This window comes from Myotis nattereri (assembly GCF_964212035.1).
Source record: "Myotis nattereri genome assembly, chromosome: 7".
NCBI lineage: Eukaryota > Metazoa > Chordata > Mammalia > Chiroptera > Vespertilionidae > Myotis > Myotis nattereri.
The window spans coordinates 15,119,165-15,140,655 of record NC_138082.1 but is presented as its reverse complement, the minus strand read 5'-3'; the positions used below and the strand labels follow the sequence as shown (position 1 = coordinate 15,140,655).

Genomic DNA, 21,491 nt, shown 5'->3' with positions numbered 1-21,491 from the left:
ATGTTAAGTCTACTATATCCCTGTTTATCATAATTTTGTTAAAGTGATTTTTAGAGAGGATTAGGGAGCTCCTAATGACCACCCTTCCATATTCATAAAAAGTCAAACATAATATAAGACCCATTTCTGACTTTATACTGGTTACTGTATTTTCATCATTGTACTTTTACATATGGTATATAATATTCTGGGCAATAAGTTTTTAGCACCCACATACATACACATAATTTTAGATACCTTGTCAAGACTCTATGGCTCCAGATTACACAATAAGTAATTATTAAAACATTAGAAATTATAATTTAAGGGTTAAAAAATTATCATTTCAATTAAGTGTAAAAATTAACTTTCTTTATAAGTGAATAACGTATATTTCATGAACGAGATTGAAACTAATTAAAACTACATCAGCACACAGACTTAATATTCAAGGAATAGAATACTTATCTAGGATGTAACTGAAAGCCTCAAATAATAGAGTTTGCTCAACTATAGTCCCTGGGCCTAAACCAACAACATTTTATCTCATACTTACGGAGCTCCACATGAGGATTCGTGAGTTGTTTCTTTGGTGTGTCTCCTCCATCAACTTCATCTGGAAAGTTTAACATTATTAGGCAAGCCAAAACTTCAGTTATCACTTCATTTTGCCTGTTCTTTCTCCCCTGACATCACAATAAAAACTGACCCTCTTTATCTCAGCCAAGTCGCTCTCAGGCAAGCACGTATACAATTTTTATTGTAAAGTATTACAGTAATAGCTTATAATAAAAGTGTTTACCTTTTGCAAGATCAATTTTCAAATTAAAAAATAGAGACTTTAGGGTAAAGAATAATTTTGCTTATACTTCAGTGATTCCTGTAATAGCAATATACTAACTCAGCTCTTACATCAAGATTTTCTATTCAGAGTTTATGACCAGTTCCCCCCATGTGGGGAATAATACTTCTCCAATGGTTTGTGATTCTTTCTATATCATATACTAAGATATTTATAATACATAAAATATACCAGTGTCTTCTTCAGAGCTACTTTTGTTTTATATTTGACAGATCTGTGTGGCACACCTACTGCCAGATCCAGTTTAATTAATGTAGATCAATTTGCCAACACATACATAAAAACAGCCAGACAGTAAGTAACTGAATGGGTGTGCTTATGTTCCAAAACAACTTTAGTTACAAAAACAGGTCAGCAAAGGCTGCTAACTCCTGGTCTAACTCCAGACTCAAACACAATCAGGTAGACCTATTTCCTAACTATCAAAATGAAGGTGGACAGCAATAGCCTCAACCGTGCACGGACTGGAAAAGAACGTCTGAGGGGTTAGTGGAGGAGAACCATTTGAATATATACTGTGAGCTGCATGTGAGACACATGTCTTACATGTGTAATGTCATGTAAACCTTGGGAGACATTGATTGCTTTTTGCCACTTTACAGGTAGGGAGGGAAGGATTTCTGACTCTACCTCGCAGTAAGTGATTGCAATGACATCGAAAACCAGCGGGCTCTCCAACTCTTCCACTCTACCACCCTGAGTGTGAGGAGTGAGGGGCCCTGGTTTCAGCGATAAGAATCATCTACTTACAGCTCTAAGGAAATAAGCAACTAAACTATGTCAATCAAAGCCTAGAGTAAGCATGCTCGGTCTCCCTTTAACACACCTGGAGGCTCGATGCCTTGATTCTCTGTCCCCTCCTTGCCCGTCTGCCCGACCTGGTAGTAAGCGCTATCTGCCCCACGTAAGGTCTCTCTCTTCTGGGAGGAGAGATCAGGGCTTTTCCCTGCCGTCCCTCGGAAGAAGGACAACATTCCAGAAGCCTTTTTGGCTAAAAATAAGAGGCAACATATTAAGTACTGGTCACAACAGGTGGAAAAATTAAAATTTTCAACTCATTTCTTTATTTGCAGTAACCATTTTCTAAGGATAATAAATATTAGTAACACCAATACTTTCACTTGCACAGATTATTATTCCACAATTTTTATGGGTTTGGAGGGGGGGGGCAGTCGAGCACTCTTATTAACAGAAACAGAAAAAGAACAATGGTCAGATAGCTATGTATCAAAATGTGAGAAATTCTAATAAAACCTTTGAAAAATATATTTCCAAGGCAGTCATAACATCTTAAGCAACAAGATTAAGTTAGGGATGAATTGTTATAGCATTACAATTAAAACTAACTCAAAAAACATTATGAGCTATGGGAATTCAAAGTTAAAGTTAACATCATTATATCATTTGTGTTCTTACATTTTAACACAACAAAATATGAGTTTCTTTTTAACATTTTTTCAGAAAGTAGGTAGCATGGGATGGCCAAAAATATTATTAAAGTTTGCTCTATACTTTTATTCTTAGTTTTGAGCTTAATACATATGATCTATGAGCTTAGTATATACGATTTTAATCTTGGACATTTACAATCTACAAGATCCTTATCAAATGTTAATCATAAAGTGCTTACTTCAGGATGTTAGAAATCAGAATGGCCTCCTTTATATCTAATCCTACCTTGTTCCTTGCTAACTGAACTTCAGTTCAGGAGGGGAGTTGGGCAGCCATGTGAACAGCCCCAGGAAATGAATGATTTGTGTAAGCTGACTAGGACAATGCACATCACTTTCTCAGTCTCCTTTGCAGGGAGGGGTGGCCATGTGAAGCAGTCCTAGCTAATGAACCTGAAGGGGAGGTCTCTGCTTTCCTAGTAAAAGGGAATGGCTGCAGCTTATACCTCCCTTCTTTCTACCTCAAATATAGATGTTAAGTGGAACATTTCCAACCATGAGTAAAACTTAAGAGAATCGTAGGAAAACTAACTACCACTATGCTGTCATGACAATGCTGACTCGCTGAACCACTGCCAGCAACTGCCTACCTGCAGGTGTTATTTTAGAAAAATAAACTGTCATTTGTTTAAATCCCAATAGCCATGAGTTTTCTGTTCCTTGTAGTGGATACATTCCTAACTGACCCAAGTTCAAATTCCAGTTCTCCACTAGCTGTATAGTAATCTTGAACAAATTGCTTAATTTAATTTAAACTTCCTTTCGGGAAAATGGGGATATGGTAAATAACTCTTATTTGGTCACTGTGAGGATTAAAGGAGATAATACATAAGAAGGTCTTTGCACAATGCCAACAACACTATAAAACAACAAAGATGTTGCTGTTATATTTCTTAGGTTGTACACTTTAAACTGAAAGCCTAGGTGGGAAGGCAGGTCCTGCTGGCTTTTGCATAGACCTAAGAGTCTCTAGGAGTTCCAAAGTCAATAAACAGGAATCAAAGAATAGCAAACTATGTATAAAGGAGGATATACAAGAAATTTTCAGCCCATATTGTATATCAAAGACCAGAATAAATTCTTGCCCACAATTACAAACAAAACTAATAATAACTCCTTCTCCATTTGCAATCTTACTTGGCTGTGGTTCTGCTTCTGCTGTGCGGTTTGTCTGTCCTCCACTGCTCTCGGGTAATCTAATGGGGCTGCTGCTCTTTGGTCTGCTGTCTAAAGTACTAAAAATGAAAAAACAGAAGTTGGTTTTACATTATTCAGACAGAAAATAGCAAGTACTCTGATTCCTGCATTAATCTACTCCCCACCTACCTCACTCACAATAGCATAAATATGATGCATGACTTATATACACACAGGGTAGAACATGGAAAAAGAAGTCTTAAAATGTCTATTGGACTTCAGAAAAAGAAAAATATTATAACTATAAATATGCGTGGAAAAATATGAGAGCATAAGTTTTAATAATATTTTGCCCAAGTCCATTAGTGTTATATTAGCATCTATAAGTCAAACAATTACAGAAAATACCAATTTCCCATTTCTCATGCTAGTCATCATAATATATAATTCAAGTAAAATTCTGTCACATTAGTAAAGTTGGAAAACCTATTCCAGTAAGAATAAAAATAATGAACCTATGACAATTTCGGTCCAAATGCCAGAATCAGTTTGGGGGCTATTGTTTTGTTTTAACTATTAGGATCTTTAATTATTATGGGAAGTTCACAAATATTTTTAAGTTATAAAGACAAACAGATGGTTACTAATTTCACGTTAGTATTTTTTTTTAAATGAAAACAAAGAGAATTAAAAATGTTAAAAGTTTAAAACTGCAGTATACATTGAACTTCTATGGCAATCATCTGAACCAGCGGTTCTCAACCTGTGGGTCGCGACCCCTTTGGCGGTAGAACGACCCTTTCACATGGGTCACCTAAGACCATCCTGCATATCAGATATTTACATTACGATTCATAACAGTAGCAACATTACAGTTATGAAGTAGCAACGAAAATAATTTTATGGTTGGGTCACAACATGAGGAACTGTATTTAAAGGGCCAGAAGGTTGAGAACCACTGAACAGTATCCAAAGAAACAGCTTAAGATCTTTTGCTACATTTGAATTTTGTCCTATCAATTATTAGCTAAAATATAAGTGTGTATCCTAGAAACGTTCATATTGATAAAAGTGAATTATTTATCATTTATTGAGAACTTAGAAAATGATGGCACAGCCACATTAGCACAGACTCGACTTAATCGCAGGTCACCTGGTGGTGGGAGGCCCTTCTTCGGCACTGTTCCGCGGGCTCACTTTGGACAATTCCTCTAAGGCGTTCCGGTATTCTTTACAACTTAGGGTAGAAACAGGTTGAGAAATGGTAAACATTAAGCCCTCCTTTTAAAATAAATCATATACTTTCACATAAGCTTTGCATTATGAAAACACAATCATTAGAAGTATTTCTAATGAAACAAACACATTTAACTAACCAAAATTATCAAGTAGAAACTTCATGAAGGTCAGTGTCTTCAGAGAGAATACAAAATACAACCCAACACACCAACCAGTATCAATATCCTAAAAAAGACTGTGAAAGCCTGCATACTAACACTTATCAAACACTTGTAGGGGCTCAAAGCTGACTTAAAAGTATGCAGCTTCAGGGTTTAGATAATAGAGAGGGAAGGAACTTGACAGCGCTTTTCTAGTTAAAGGTACTGAACTTTACCCAGAAAAATTTTTATGTTGCATTGGCCGAAAAAAAATCCAACTCTTGGACTAGAAGTCTGGGGCCCCTGATTGAGATTAAAGCAAATGTCAGGGAACAAGAGCTTCTTTAAGACCCATGATAACTGTGGGCACATAAATCGGTTAAGGCATAGGAACAGTATTGCTTTAAGAAACATCACCTGCTAAGTGTGGGAAGCAGGAAGGAAACGAATGAAGAGTATAAAAAAAGATACTCAGATAAAAAATGGCAGATACGTTCTAAGTATTATGTCAATAAGTATATTGAAGGAAGGGATACAACAGTTACATACTATAAGACAGAAAGTGATTAGAGGATAGAAGGATTAGGAAGTAACTTGCCTAGTATCCTGTAATACCCTGGCTGGTAGTTCAGTTGGTTAGAACATTGTCCCAATAAGCCAAGGTTGCAGGTTAGATCCCCAGTCAGGGCACATACAAGATTAGACCAATGAGTGCATAAATAAGTGAGACAAATCAATGTTTCTCTTTCTTTCTCCCTCTCTCCCTCCTTTTCCCCCCTCTTCTCTCTCCCTCTCCCGCCTTTCTTCTGAAATCAACAAAAATTTTTTTTAAAAAGAATCATTCTGTAATTAGTTGGGTAAAGAGTACATCTTCAGATACAATGAAAATAAGCTACCTCACCCAAAGAGTATACGCTTTTCTATATTACATCTTTTGCTCTAGTCTATGTGACAGATATCAACAGTAAGGCAATTAATAAATATACATAAAATAGAAAAATATAATCATAGGTGAAAAAGCCCTATGAATAATACCTGAGAGCAAAAGCAATGATGGAGCTGGGCTCCTTCTCACAGACCGCAATGGGCACCCGTTCGTGTTCATACATTAAGTAGTGTTTATCTGGATCGCTGTTCAAGATTTTCAAATACATAAATAAGTAAGAACAAAATTAGCAAAAAATCAAATATACAATTAACACATTGCAAGTAAATCTCAGAACAATCTGAACTACACACTGCCCGATTATAAGAATATAATTAAGTAAAGCCAAAATGTATACAAAACTTGTATCAAAGAGCCAAAGGGGGGGGAAACGAAAAAGAAAAAAAAAGATCCGAAAAAATATATCAACAGAAAAGTTTTAAAGGCAACTGAAAATTATCAGAATTGGTTTTCAAATCAGAGGGCTCAGAATAGTCACTCCAAAATAAGCTTTCCCACACTGGCAAGACTTTAGAACATATTTATCTCAAAGAGGGTTCACAACGAACAGCAGAAGTGTAAAAGCTTTTGTTCTACTATAAGCTTGAAAGAAAAGTCTGCTAGGAATTATGGAAACGTAATACTAGTCCAACAAGAAATAAATAACAACTTTGCTCTCCTATCAGCATGTGGAAACTCAATGGAGTTTTAACCCAAATCTTGCTCCCCCAACTTCCACCCGAAACCCCCTACAGAAACATTCATTCATTTGTCTTAGAACTAATGGGCTAGATACACAATATTAAGAAAAACTATTACTAAGCATCTAACTTGTGCAAGATGTTAACAGTACAACTGTGAAAAAAATAGGGATGGCAGAGTTTATAGTACAGCAAGGTAAAGAAACAAGTAATCCTATAAAAAATATAACTACCGTCTGTGGTAAGTGCCCTGAGGGAATCATAAGTGTGTACAACAAAGAGACCTACGCTGGTTGGGGCAGGGAGCTGGGGCAGGGTCTACTAAGGTTTTCAGAGAAACAATGCAGAGGAGTTAATGACTAAGAAGAAAGTGAGGGCATGTGCAACAGCCATAAAACAAGAGGGACCATAACCCTGTGAAGAAACTAAGACATCTGAGTCTAAAGCAGAGAAAACAGCACCTTTATACACGACTATTATACAGGGTGGGGCAAAGTGGGTTTAGAGTTGTACGTGAAACGCAGTTTATTCTTGTATTATTTATTGTAGTATTCTCCACATGAATAACTGCAAACCTACTTTTGCCCATCCCTGTAGAAAGATTACTGTATCGTGAGTCTCGGCTTGTCTCTCCCCCAAGACTGTGAGAACGCCTGAGAGAAGTTTAATAAATACATAATTCAGTTAAGAAAAAGTCCTTATTAAGCAGCTTCTGACAACCAAACAGGTCAATGAGCAGAAAAAAACAAACTCTCACAGCCAGTCTATGTATTTTCCCACTGTGAGCAAGCCCAATACCAACAAGGTCACATGAACACTTCATGGGCCATTGTAATTCATCACCCCTGTTAGAAAAGACCGTGTCCCAGTAACTTATTGGATCAATAATATCATCTTTGTATATAATCAGCAATATGTTTTTAGGATTATGAGATGTAGCAATATATCTTAAAATATACAATTATTTTCAGAACCAGTACCTTAAGCAACATTAGTTAATCCTTTTTCATCTATTCATCTATTATATAACAATGGTGTTGTACAAATTACATTATACCAAAAGACATCTCTTTTACTATGACGAAATGTATTTTAGGGTTGAGAAATAGATATACAGTTAAGTAAGCACATTTAAATATAGAGAGAGTAAATCTAGGTAGATTTTTTTAATGAAGTAAAAACAAAACCACTCAACAGCCACTGGCCTTTATAATACTCACAAAGGAAATGGAATGGGGTTATAGCTGTTTCCTGGAAGCAAATTTGCAAAGATGGCCTTCATGGTTGATTTTTCCTTCACCTGGCTGTCTGTGGATCCCAGTAAATGTCCATCAAACACGTCTAGGATGAAAAATATTCTACTTATATGTTAATATTCAAGAGAGTTTTAAAAAAGTATAAAGCATCAATTTCATTTCCTTTTTGGAACTCAGATGTAGGCACAGGATAATTACCAATGATGGTGTAAATTTCCGATCTGGAATAACAATTATTATAGAATGAATCAGAAAGCAACAATGAAACATACACAGCACTGACTCCAAGGGGTTCACTCTTTTACACTTTAACATTTCTGACACTGAGATCCACCTACAAGCGATGGCAGAGGCCAGGCAGCAGTCACGATGGAATTACTGCCTGAGCATGAACTCAGCTCTTCATGTTGCCACTTCAACTCAATTCTGTGCACTGTGGCTATTACACATGAGATTAATTGCACCTAAAAAATTATTTTTAAGGTATTTTTAAGGAAGTAGTTGCTGCTTAAATAGAAAGCAAGGAAGGAGAGAAGCAATGCATAAATTTGCTATTAGTGCAATACCTATTTGTTGTTGGAGAAATGGCTGCAATTTTTCTTATTTTCTTACAAGGCAACAATCATGTGCTTTATGGGACTTAAGAAAGTAATAACCCCAGAAGGTAGATAAAGCTGAATAATGTTTTGTTATTGAGATATTTACATGTCACATAGAGAACTGAAGAGGTGACAAGGTAAAAAGCTATAGCTAAAAGAGCATATTCAATAGCATAAAATGTGTAAATTCTAAAGCAGCGGTTCTCAACCTGTGGGTCGCGACCCCTTTGGCAGTCGAACGACCCTTTCACTTGGGTCGCCTAAGATCATCCTGCATATCAGATATTTACATTATGACTCATAACAGCAGCAACATTACAGTTATGAAGTAGCAACAAAAATAATTTTATGGTTGGGTCACAACATGAGGAACTGTATTTAAAGGGCCAGAAGGTTCAGAACCACTGTTAAGGGATAAGAGAGCATTGTGTCAAAGCATTCAGAGTGCTTTTCTCTTTGGGATGAAGTGCAGGGAAAGTGACCGGAGCTGTACCTTCAGAAACGCTGGCTGAGTCCAGTTCCGGCGGCCCTCCCCCTGCCGGCTCAGGCATCGCTTCGGGGGGAGTAGGCAGCTGCAGGTGGACAGAGCTGGTGGAGCTCTGACTGGACAGGTTGCTTAGGAAGCGGTCCTCTGCAGAAAAGCACAGCTTAGATGAGTCATGTGGAAACATGAAGTCCATTTCTACCTGATCGAAATGCTTTTAAAAAGCCAACTCACAGTTTTACTTCAGAAACCAAAGTATTTAAGCTTCCTAAAAATTAGTTAGGCCATTTTAGTGCATATTTTAGATATGGGTACAAAAATTCAGACAGGCTATATGACTTGACTATGATCAGATCTTAACCAAATCGGACTCCTACCAATATTCTTTGCAATAGACCATAATCATAATGCAAAGTTATGTTTATTAGTTCAATTTAATAGGGAATGAAATTATTACACTATTGGAAAAGATTATATGCCACATTCTCAGGGGGGGAAATTCACTTAATTATAATAGAAAAATGCGAAGAACTACATAAGCTGAGCTCTTGTTCTACAAAGATGGTCTAAGTAAGAACCTACACAATTTGCTAGGATGCCACCAAGTTATTCCATGAAATATTGTGAAAGACAGCTAAGATCTAGAAAAAATTTTAGTGACATAAAAACCTAATTAAACTTTGTAAGACTTTTGCACTGAAACCTGGGGGGTGACTTTGGAACTAGCAAAGCAGACATTCAGTCTCCTTTTTCCTTCTTGTTCTTCCCCTAACAGCTGTCTTCTCTGTTTATTGTTTACTTTGAGCTCCTAATTTCTCTCCTTGAAATATACTTTATAATAATCTTAAACTGATACAGCTACAATCAAAGTAATTGTCAAAATTAGCAGTAAAAAACAACCACTAGACAAGTGATGGCGAATCTATTGAGCTCAGCGTGTCAGCATTTTGAAAAACCCTAACTTAAACTCTGGTGCCGTGTCACATATAGAAATTTTTTGATATTTGCAACCATAGTAAAACAAAGATATTTTTGGTATTTATTTTATATATTTAAATGCCATTTAACAAAGAAAAAGCAACCAAAAAAAATGAGTTCGCATGTCACCTCTGACACGCGTGTCATAGGTTCGCCATCACTGCACTAGACTAATAATAATAATGTCTTTAAATCTAATGGCAGGTGATCACTAGGCTCAAGGACCAACCTTTTTCTCCATTCGGAAGCCCTGGAGAAACATTCCGTGGAGGTGCATCCACGGTGCTTATCTGTAGAGAAGAAAACACTTTGTTCTTAAGGGAACACTAAAACTTTTAACCAAGTGAATCTTAAGCTTTGTGGTCTCATGACCCCTTCAAATCTTAAGAATTATTAAGACACTCAGCTTTTATGTAAGTTATATCTTCTAATTGTACCTTACTAGAAATTAAAACAAAGTTTCAGGATATGCATTTATTAATTCATTTAAAAATAACAAACCCATTATATATTAACATAAATAACATACTTTAATTAAAAATAGCTCTTTTCAAAAAACTGGTAATAGAGGCATTGTTTTTCATTTTCACAAATACTTGAATGTCTAGCTTAATAGCTTAACAGGTTAAATGCAGAAGCCAGAGATGAATCTCACCGTTGCCTTCTGTCTGACCAGAAACTTTTCCCTTCTCACTTGCGTATTTACCCACATCTGCACTCCCTTGCTTTCCTTCCAACCTACTTTAGAGGTCAGCACTTCCCTCTGTCTGTCTCATCTGAGTCTTTCTTTGCTCATGGAATATCTTCTCTCCCTCTGTGTTCTCACCTTCTCCACTGCATGTAAATATGCTATTATCTATATATATAAAAGCCCAGTGACTGAACATCGGAACGACCAGTCAACCAGATGCTATGATGCACTCTGACCACCAGAGGGCAGATGCTCAACACAGGAGCTGCCCCCTGGTGGTCAGTGCGCTCCCACAGCAGGTCGATTCCCATAGGCCACGCACCCCCCACCAGTGCACGAATCCGTGCACCGGGCCTCTAATGTCTATCATAAAACAAAACCTGTCCATAACCCTTTGTTTCTCTCCAGCTACCAGGTCATACTTCCTCTTCCACAGATCATTTTTTAAAAGCTTCATGTTCATTCTGTCAACCAGTGGTTGTTGGCACCAATTCAATGCCAAAAGGAATCCCTGATTTGGGGTTTGGTGAAAAAGGAAACTTTATTCAGTGGAACACAGCTCAACTGTGAAACAGCACAGCTGAAAACAGCATGGGTGTGGAACAGCGCTGGGGCGAGGCAGCCCTGGGGCCAGGCCCTCCCCAGCCAGCAGCTCTGCTCTGCTCTGCTCTGTCTGCTGAGACATCTTCAGTGGAAAGGGAAGGCTCCAAAACGACATTTTCTTACCTTGCTTTCTTCCCCCTGTCTCAGTCTTCCAGGACTTGGAGGAACTGAAGGCCGCTTTCTACCCTTTTCCTGCTGGAAAAGGTCTTGCAACCTACAGTTAAAGAAAAAGAAGAAAACAAAGAAAATGGTTTTGTTTCTGATATCCTCAATAACGTTTACAAATTTTCTCCTTACAGCTTTGAAAACACAGTAATTACATTTTCCTGTTTTGACTGCAAGAATTTTAAGATTGTAGATAACTAAGATGAAGTTTTTGTTTTATTTCTAGTCAACTAATCAAGAGCTGTTACTGATTTGACTACAGATATAAAGGAACAGCAAGTTATTATAAGAGATGGCATAACATAGTACAGTGGGGCCTTGACTTACGAGTTTAGTTCGTTCCGTGACGGAGCTTGTAACTCAAATTACTCATATGTCAAATCAACAGTGAACGAGTGAGCCCTAACTGGTTTGGCTCAGTGGATAGAGCGTCGGCCTGCGGACTCAAGGGTCCCAGGTTCGATTCCGGTCAAGGGCATGTACCTTGGTTGCAGGCACATCCCCAGTGGGGGGTGTGCAGGAGGCAGCTGATTGATGTTTCTCTCTCATCAATGTTTCTAACTCTCTATCCCTCTCCCTTCCTCTCTGTAAAAAATCAATATATTAAAAACAAAACAAAAAGAAAAACAGTGAACGAGTGAGACACGTGATGCTGGGCTGATGTTGTGGCGTTCACTGTGACGTTCGCTGCGCCAACTAGCGGTGGGGTATCTGAAGCTGGCTCGTAACCCAAATTTTAGCTCACAACTCAAAGCAAAAAACTGGCCGAGAGATGGCTCGAAAAACTCGTTAGTCGGGACACTCGTAAGTCAAGGCCCCACTGTATTAAAAACAGGGGCTTTAGAGACCAATACATTTGGGCTCAAAGCCCAGCTCTGACAATTAGCACCTATATAACCTGAGCACACGCTTTAGTCTCTGAGAGCCACAGTATGCTCCTCTGTAAAATGGAAATGGTATATACATTGTAGGACTCACAAGACCAAATAAGAGTGAATGTCCATCTAGTGTTTATTTAGTGCCTAGCATAACCCAAGTGCTCAATAAATGAATGCTATACTCATCTAACTGGACATTTAAATAAATACTAAAGGGAAATACTTCCCAAAATAAATATTTCAATACAGGAATATGATATACAATGATTCAGATGATATTCAATAAGCCCACATACTATAACATTTGAAACAACATTAAAGGCTGTTCTCATTTTTGTTTTCTCTTTTAATTTTCACAAACTACCTAAAAATTAGTATATATATTTTTTAAAATATGAAAAAATGTGAGGATAATAGTGGTGACAGAAAACAAAAGCTTCAACAAACTGAGAGTAAACTAAACATCCATAATTAACAAGGACACTTAAACTGAAGACATCATGGCAGAGCCCGTTTTGCAGTAACAGTGAAGACGCACTGGAAGCCCAGTCCCACCTGCTATTCCAGGCCTGGAGCACCTCACAGAGGCTCTGCTTCTTGGCAATGAGGGACTCGAAGACCGACTGCAGCTGCTGAGGGGCATCCACAGAGGAAGACATGAGCCTCGCCTGCACCTTCTCGATCCAGTTCTTGAACTCGCCTTCTTCCATCTACGAGAACAAGAACAACCCAGCCCGCACCTGAATCATGCCCAAACGCACCTACCAGGGAGTTAATGGTTAGCATTTGGGTTTCTGTCCAAGGAATGAATTACCTCCTTCTGTGCAAAGATATCTTCCATTTTTTCCTCTCTTGTTTTGCTAAATGTGTCAGTTTTCAAAGATGCCAGTCTTTCATCGATGGCAAGATATACCTGTGAAACTCTAACAGAAAGAATAGTAAACACTTTATAAAAGTGGAATCAAATTTTCTAATCTCACATAAATAGAAAAAAGATGTCACACACAAAACTTTTAATGTTGTATCTAAGTAAGAATCCTATGCCATTTTGCAGAACAAAAAAGACCTGAAAAGATGTACATCAAAATTTTAACAGTTGTTATGTCTAAAAGGGCTTGTCTTCTTTTTAAATACTTTTATATATTGTCTACATTTTAATTTTTCATACCAAGCATACTTAACATACAATTAGAAAAATGCCATTATTTGCTTTCAAAGAAAGATAAATGAATAAACTTGATCTTTAAAATATCTATAGATTATAGGTAGTTCTGAACAAAAAAGATCAAAGAAACTAAAACTTACTTTTGAAAAAAGTCCTTTAAATCCTGAAGAAGGGACACTTTTAATGGGGCCTGGCGTTTAATGAATACTTTGGGGAGTGGAACGCATACTTCAAGAAGCCTAATGGGAGAATAACTGAGAAGAAAACACAAGTAATAGTAGAAAAGTGAAAAATATGTTAATATTTTGAGTAAAGGCATATCATAATGGTCAAATCCTAAGAGGCATAAGAGATAAAGTTTCAATAAAATGCTCTTTTAAAAAAATCATAAAAATATTGAAGACCACTTTCAGCCATTATAAATACTCTCCCCAATTTTGGAAGCATCTGGTTTTGTTTTTCACTGCACCATGATGCTATCTTTTATTCCCCCGGCGGCCACCCTCCTGTACTTTACAAACATAATGACTGGGAGGAGACATCCTTTCTACAGGTGGCTCAGACACAGGTATTCACCACCTTCCTGGCTCCCGAGGATTCTTCAGGAGTCTTTCCACCTAGTAAACACTCTAGCCCACCTAGGCCCTAGGTTCACGGCCAGAAGGACTTGCTTAGAAAAGGAAATAAGGTCCAATTACAGCAGGTCCTCGGGTTACGTCGGAGATCCGTTCCTACGGCGCGACATGATTTTCGCCGTAAGTCGGAACCCACCTACATAAGCACCTACGTCACTCACAGGGAGCACATACACAGCAGTAATGAAGTGAAACAGTAAAAAAAAATTTAGAAGATAACAATTCCTGACCTTTACTTGTGGTAAATAAATAATAAAAAACATAAAGCACATATGTACATACGTCGAAATGACAGAACTTTTATTTTTTAATAAATGGGAGATGGCGGCGGAACCACAAAACGATGTACGTTGAGTCCAACATAATCCGAGGACTGCCTGTACAGATATTTCCTACTAGGTGTCAAATGTTGTTTTAGGTGCTGAGAATAAAGCACTACACAAGGGCCAAAATTCCAGCCTTCGGGATTTAGATTTGAGTAACAAATGCGACAAATAAATACTTAAAATATGTACATCAGATGGTAAGTGCTATGGGAAAAAATAAAGCAGGAAAGGCCAAGGTGAGAGGGGGTCAGGGCAGGTGAAATCTGAACTAAAACATGCAGGAGAAGGAAAAGCAGGCAGACAGGTAGGGAGCGGGAGGTACAAAGAGAGAAGAGCAAGTGCAAGGCTCCCAGGCAGTGAGGCTACAGCAAGGTGAGCAAGGGGAGAGCAGGAGGTAAGAACAGGGAGGTACTGGGCAGACAGCACATGTAGGAGCTTACAGGTCCATAATAGACGCTGGTTTTCACTCAGGGTGAAATAGACACCCATTAGAGGGTGTGGCCTGAGCTGATTTTCATTTAATAGGATCATTCTAACTAGTTCATATCATGACTCCACCGTGTGCTAGCTTTACAAGTGAGCTAATACAAGTGAGGATAATAATACCAATCTCTTAGGTTAAGGAGTAAACAGAATAATAGCACTGGAAGCTTAGCACAAGAGTATGGCCCTCTGCATTTGCAAAGGTGGGGGAACACATGCCACCAATTAATTGAATCTAGTACTAGTGGAAATGCTACAAAGCCTTCCAGGGAGTACGTGAGTGCGTAGAAGGCCGCTCTGACTTCTTACCTGAAAGATGCCACCATCTGGTTATAGGAGAAATACTGGTGATAATCATGGTGGATGGAGTGACCGCATGGCTCAGCATTGGCTCTACGAGTGTACTGGTGCCCATAAAACCTAAGCTCAAGGTATTTTGCAAATGACATGGACCAGGACTCATTGGAAAGAGCAACAACTGGTGTTACCTGAAATTCAGCATAAATCATTTGTTATCTAATCACATATTAAGAATCTGTCTTTTTAAAAAATATGTATTTTCTTTTTTTAATATAAATCTAGCATATTCTGACTACAAAAACTTGGGGAAAAAAAATGTTAAAAGGAGGGTGGAGTTAGGGATGACTGGGAAGAGCAGCATCACCAGTAACCCAACCACCAATATCAATATAAAAATTATTTCCTGCAGTTAGTTTCATAATCTTTTTTTTTTTTTTTTACCTAGCAATGGACCATAAATATGTTCCCACATCAAATACTCTTTTACAACTTGATTTTTAATGGCTGTGGAATATCCCATTCTGTGGATATTAACCAATCCTTACTGATGGGCATTTAAGTCATTTACAAGTTGTTCTTTATTTTGATGAGATTCTAATAAACTTCCTTGTATATAAATACTTATACATACCCATAATTATCTCCTTGGAATAAATGAATGAAAGTAGTATTCAAAGAACATGGACATTTATAGTCTTTGCCACATTTTGACAGACTTTTTCCAAAACAGGACTACTAGTTTACACAACCCCGAACAGGATCCAAGTACCAATTCCCCACTCTCTTACCAATCCCAGGAATTACAAACCTTTGAAATGTGATTTCTTAAGAACAAAAATAGAAACACACTTCACTGGTTTTTACTTATACTTCTTTGACTACTAATATGCAAAATTTATTTTCACAAACTACTGGCCATTTGTATTAAGTTGCTTTATCATGCCTTTTGCCCATTTGTAAGTAGGACTGTGCCTGGCCAGTGTGGCTCAGTGATTGAGCTTGGACCTATGAACCAGAAGGTCACAGTTCAATTCCCCGTCAGAGCAAGTGCTAGGGTTGTGGGCTCAATCCCCAGCAGGGGGCATGCAGGAGGCAGCTGATCAATGATTCTCTCTCATCACTGATGTTTCTATCTCTCTCTCCCTCTCCTTTCCTCTCTGAAATAAATAAAAAAAAAATTTTTTTTAAGGTAAGACTGAATATTGCAAGGAATGACATAATGGCTGTCTGCTTGCTACTGTGAAAGGAACTAACCAATTCTGCCCTCCTCAACCACTGACATGAGTGTAGATCAGACTGTCAATTTACCTGGAATTCCCACATGTGCCTTCCAAAGCACACTCCAAAATAAGCCAATAAAGGTACCAATGAAGTTAAATTTGGCACATGCTCAATGCAAACAATTTGGATTAAAAGTATATATTAAAACCAATATTGACACCAAATACTTCCTCTGGAGTTATAAAATACACACACACACCCCAAAGGAAAAAGACACGCTGTTCTTTTCTTAAGAATGTACATGAAAAACCAGTGGAGAAGAATTTAAACATGGCCTCATCTGTAGAAATGTTGCTATAAGCTCCAACTTACACAAACATGCCAGCATATAAACAGCTACCAATCTGTCTCCTCCCCTAGAGAACAAGGAGTCCTTGTACATTGCTCTTTTTCATTCCTACGGCCTAACATAGTATCGGGAACATAGACAGTGCCAAATCAGTGTTTGCTGAACGAATAAACAAACATAACTGAAAACTGTCAAGACATAAACTCCATATATTTTACTAGACAAGGTATCTATATTGTTCATAATGACCGATAAATTCTAAAATAGAATCTTCAAGAAACAAACATGAAATGGAACATACAGCACTAGAAGGTAAATAAATACGAGCCCAATGACAAATAACACATTCAACATAACAGACCACCTTCCCTCACAAAAAAGAACTATGCAATAAAGAATTAAATACCCTATGAAATATAGCCACAGGGTCCATTTACCTGTTTGCAGATCCTGCACCAGGAATAGGTGAGAATTGTATGTTGATATCCAGGTACTGGAGAATCCAGCTCCTTCAGGATGATCTGCACACAGCCTTGGCCATGGACAAAGCGCCGGACATGATGCACCATGGGGGTATCACAGAACATGCTAGGACACTGGTAAGAAGGCCTTTGACAAAAAAGAAAGTCCTCACATTAACCATAAAACTGAAAAGCAATGTGTAATGCATAATACAGTCAAATCCACTGTCGAGAAAGTGCAGCGTCCTCTCTAGAGGAAGAATGATTGGTGGACGGTCTGCGGGGCTCCACTTAAAAGCAATGCTTGGGCCGATAGCTGAACACCCTGCCTTCAACTACAATCCATTTGGTAAGCACCTCTACTTGCTGAGCATTTCTAAAACTTCCATTTCTGGAGCTTGTTATTCCCTATAAAGGGGGCTGGTAAAGATCAAATTACTTGCTCTTTGAAATATAAATAGCAGGTGATAGCACTAAGGCTTAAACCTGAGATCCTATGCTTCTTTTGCTTCTCACTGGAATTACTATAAAAACACAAATCCTAAAAAAAAAAAAAAGTCGTAGGGTTGGCAGGATAACAAGATGGGCAAAGATTTGAGGAATGAACTGGATAATAGTGTATGGAATAGACTACTTGTTTGCATGTGGCATGTAAGTGAAGGCCACGCTACAATAAACTCATGTTTATGTTTTAGGTTGAAATTCCGGGCATCAAAAAAGCACAAGTGGAACATAAAGTGAAAATATATTCTTACCTGAAACAGTATCTCTCTAAAAATATTCCTAATGTAAGATCATTCTTTCCATAAAACTCCATTGTTACAATCCTAAAGAAAGAGATCACTTTTAGTAACGTATCATGAGACTTAGCACACAGCAAAGATTTCATGAGACACACTGTCTACTAAATGTGCTTATGATATAGTACTGATGCAGGTAATATTCTCGTTACAGAACAGGTTTTGCAACGAGTTTAGACTAGCTACACTTTAGCATCTTATCCACACCCAGTCCATTAGTGTCTTATGAAACTATTTAATCAGGATGATTATAATATTAAATGAGTACACGTCTCTTTTACAGAGCTTTAAGCCCTGTCAACACAAAATGGGATCCTGTCTCCTGCTCTCTAGTCCACCCTTACTGAGCCTGGTGAACCGCAGCTCAAATTCCTCCAGGAGAGCCAATTCTTCACTTTAATTCTAACTTATAAATGCCCACATGAGTTTAGCTGACCAGTGTTGAAGCCCCCATCTTATTCAATCCTTGACCTAAGGAGTCCAGACAGCTGGAGAGAACATTCCCTGCCTGTCTCAGCCCGTCACCTGCTGATACTAAAAGAATCCCTGGTCTCACTGGCAGAAATAGGTGTTTCTGGTGTCCAAAGTGAAAATATGAGACATATTTTGTCATGGAAACAGTGCTCCAAAAACAAGCAGTTACATTCCACAGTATTTTTAGAATTAAAGATAACTATGTAATAACTAGGCTTTGGGACTATCATTTCAAACAAATCATTTATATATAAATATACTACAGGCCCAGTGCATGAAATTCCTGCACTGGGGGGGGGGGTAAGAGGGATGTCCTCAGCCCAGACTGTGCCCTCTTGCAGCCCTCAGGGGATGTCCAACTGCCACCTCCGCTGCACTTGCCAGCCGTGAGCCCAGCTTCTGGCTGAGCAGCGCTTCCCCTGTGGGATCGGGCTGAAACTAACTCTCCAACATCCCCTGAGAAGTCCCAGATTGCAAGAGGGCGCAGACCAGGCAGAGGGACCCCAGTGGTGCACGGATCGGGGCTGGGGAGAGACATGGAGGTTGGCCAGCTGGGGAGGGACGGTGGGAGGGCTCCAGGGTGTGTCCAGCCCAGCTCACTCAGTCCCGATCAGCCAGACCCCAGCAGCAGACTAACCTACCAGTCGGAGTGTCTGCCCCTGGTGGTCAATGCACGTCATAGCGACTGGTCAACTGTCTACCCCCCTAGTGGTCAGTCCATGTCATAGTGAGCAGTTGAGCAGCCTTAACATATCATTAGCATATTACGGTTTGATTGGTTGAACGGCCAACCATTGATTGGACACTTAACATATTCGGCTTTTAGTGTGTGTGTGTGTGTGTGTGTGTGTGTGTGTGTGTATAGATAGATAGATAGATAACTATAGATATATATAAATATAAAAGTTATAAAACATGTTTCTATCAATCTACTTAGAATTAAGTTTTGGAATAAAACTCAAGGCAAAGACTGTTTTTATAAAAATAATGCCTAAAGGACAACCTGCCTAAATTATATTATTGTCAAAATGCTGAAAAGTAGCTTTTGTATCTATTTCCTCACTTTTATAACAAACTTCTCTTTCAGCCTCGCATTCTGTTCACTCTTAAGATATTCTCATTCACTTCTAGCCATGAATAAACAGAAATTTCATATTTAACTCACAAGTTTTAGAAGTTCTATCAACTCATATATGATCATCAGCATGCCATGTACCTAAAAACAGACCCCAGGACTGAATTTTTACTTAAAGTTACTGAATTCTGTTCTCAGGTAAAGTGCAATGGTGCAGGGGGACAGGAATCCTACCAAGGACTGACGCAGGCACTGGGGGCGTTGCTGGACTGGGCGGAGGAGCTACTGAAGAGCACGCACAGCCTCTGGTGGTTGACGGGGTTCAGGCAGTCCACCTGCAGGAGGAGAGGATGAGCGCCCACAAGTCATAACACACTCCAGGCCCAGTGCTCGCTTCTAAAGCCTAACACATCCCACTCAATTCTGAAAGCCTCCTCTCTGTAGGGTTCTGCTGAAGATTTAAAAGAAACTAAATATAAAGAAGAGCCGTCAGTTTTTGTGATAAAACAATCCAAAAAGTTCAAGTTAAAAATATAAATGGTTGTCTAAATAGTTTGTTTAATCTTAAATACTATTTATTTTTACAAAATAGCATTAAATTGTTTTGGAAATATATAGTTAATTAAATACGAAACAGTCGGAACTAATGGCTGGATATAACATCAATTTGAGACATTCAGATATCTAAATTCCAAGGTATTTACTTATTTGTACTTTACACCTGTTTTTGATCATTTCAAAAGTAATGCCCACTCTGTTGAAGTCAGATTATACAGAAGTAGATGGAAAAGTCCATGGAATACATAAAGCCTCTCCTCCTTTGAGGCCACCTGATCCCCACCAATGGGCAAACCTGACTGTATGGTTAAAGACTGTGCATTCTTGCTACTAGCTCACACACATATACACACAGAAACCCCCACGTAAGTATACACTGGGGATTGTTTTTATAAAAATGGGATGATGCTACATTTATTAAAATACAACTTGCCTTTTAACACTTGAAAGCATACCATAGGTTCTATCTGGGCCATTAAATAAGATCCAATTCATTCTTTTTATACCAAACAACTGTAAATTATGCCTCAGAAATTATGTAAAAATATCCTTGTACAGACATTCTAATAAATCGTAAGCATCCTTATACAAAGCGCTTACTTATTAGTATAGGAATCAGTTATAAAAGTTATAGGAATCCTGAATCCAAGGTATATGCATGCTCATGTAAATTAACAGAGACCTCCCTATTTCTGTATGTATTACATAAATGTAATATAAACAGAATCTATAATAAAAATGTAATATGCTAATTAGACCACACGTCCTTCCAGACGACCTTCTGGACAAAGCTGGGGCTGTAAGGGAAGTCTGGATCCTGGGTGCCTGCCGGCAGTCAGAGGGAAGCCCGGGTCCTGGGTGCCGGAGGGAAGCCGGTGCCAGCAGCCGGGGGAAGGAAGGCCTACTCTTGCACAAATTTCATGCATCGGGCCTCTAGTTTTATATAAAGTTTATTATAACTACTTTCTGTACCTCATTTACCATGGCTCTTACCACTTTCCTTCCAGCCAACCTCACAAATAAAACACGGTATAGCATTATTATCTGGCGCTTCCATGCATTTTATTAAACAACTGCATTTCCTCATCTAAAGATGTGTTTGTTCATTAGTTTTAGTGCCATCGTTATCAATAATGTGCTCATGAATGAATCTTCCTTAATTTGCCCTCAATTTTTTTTAAATGTAAAGATAACGGGTGCTGCCATAATTAAATAACAATGTAAGGTGTTTCATGTTTATAAATGAACAAATCTAATATTTTTTAAAAAACACATCCATTTCCTACAATAACCTCCCATCGCTCACTACCAACCCACACCATACCCAAGTCCTCCTGCCAAAATTTTTAAGCAGCTCCACGCTCCCCGTCCCTCACAGCTCTCCCTAGTTTATCATGAGCTCATCCCATTTTTATCAAAACATAGCTTCATTGCATTATACTCCTACTTCATACATTTTAAAGCAACATGTAAGTCAATAGACCTGACATCAAAAAAGGCGTAAAAGAAATAAGTAAATCTGCATGCAATTTGTCATACTTGCTTTTTTTTTCACC

General features: G+C 38.3%; 1 protein-coding gene across 1 annotated transcript in view; it reads right to left on the bottom strand.

Annotated features, from left to right (window-relative positions):
• Positions 1 to 21,491, bottom strand: part of PIKFYVE (phosphoinositide kinase, FYVE-type zinc finger containing) — a gene marked incomplete at its 5' end in the record, with an annotated part of 67,830 nt that overhangs the window by 7,804 nt on the left and 38,535 nt on the right. The window contains 16 exons of the mRNA XM_081095226.1: positions 536 to 595; positions 1,668 to 1,832; positions 3,430 to 3,527; positions 4,583 to 4,666; positions 5,844 to 5,939; positions 7,655 to 7,775; positions 8,783 to 8,920; positions 9,981 to 10,041; positions 11,169 to 11,259; positions 12,644 to 12,798; positions 12,903 to 13,011; positions 13,394 to 13,507; positions 15,007 to 15,185; positions 17,005 to 17,176; positions 17,784 to 17,855; positions 19,612 to 19,712. Coding sequence (XP_080951352.1) covers positions 536 to 595; positions 1,668 to 1,832; positions 3,430 to 3,527; positions 4,583 to 4,666; positions 5,844 to 5,939; positions 7,655 to 7,775; positions 8,783 to 8,920; positions 9,981 to 10,041; positions 11,169 to 11,259; positions 12,644 to 12,798; positions 12,903 to 13,011; positions 13,394 to 13,507; positions 15,007 to 15,185; positions 17,005 to 17,176; positions 17,784 to 17,855; positions 19,612 to 19,712 — 1,816 coding nt within the window. The remainder of the gene's footprint in view (positions 1 to 535; positions 596 to 1,667; positions 1,833 to 3,429; positions 3,528 to 4,582; positions 4,667 to 5,843; positions 5,940 to 7,654; positions 7,776 to 8,782; positions 8,921 to 9,980; positions 10,042 to 11,168; positions 11,260 to 12,643; positions 12,799 to 12,902; positions 13,012 to 13,393; positions 13,508 to 15,006; positions 15,186 to 17,004; positions 17,177 to 17,783; positions 17,856 to 19,611; positions 19,713 to 21,491) is intronic.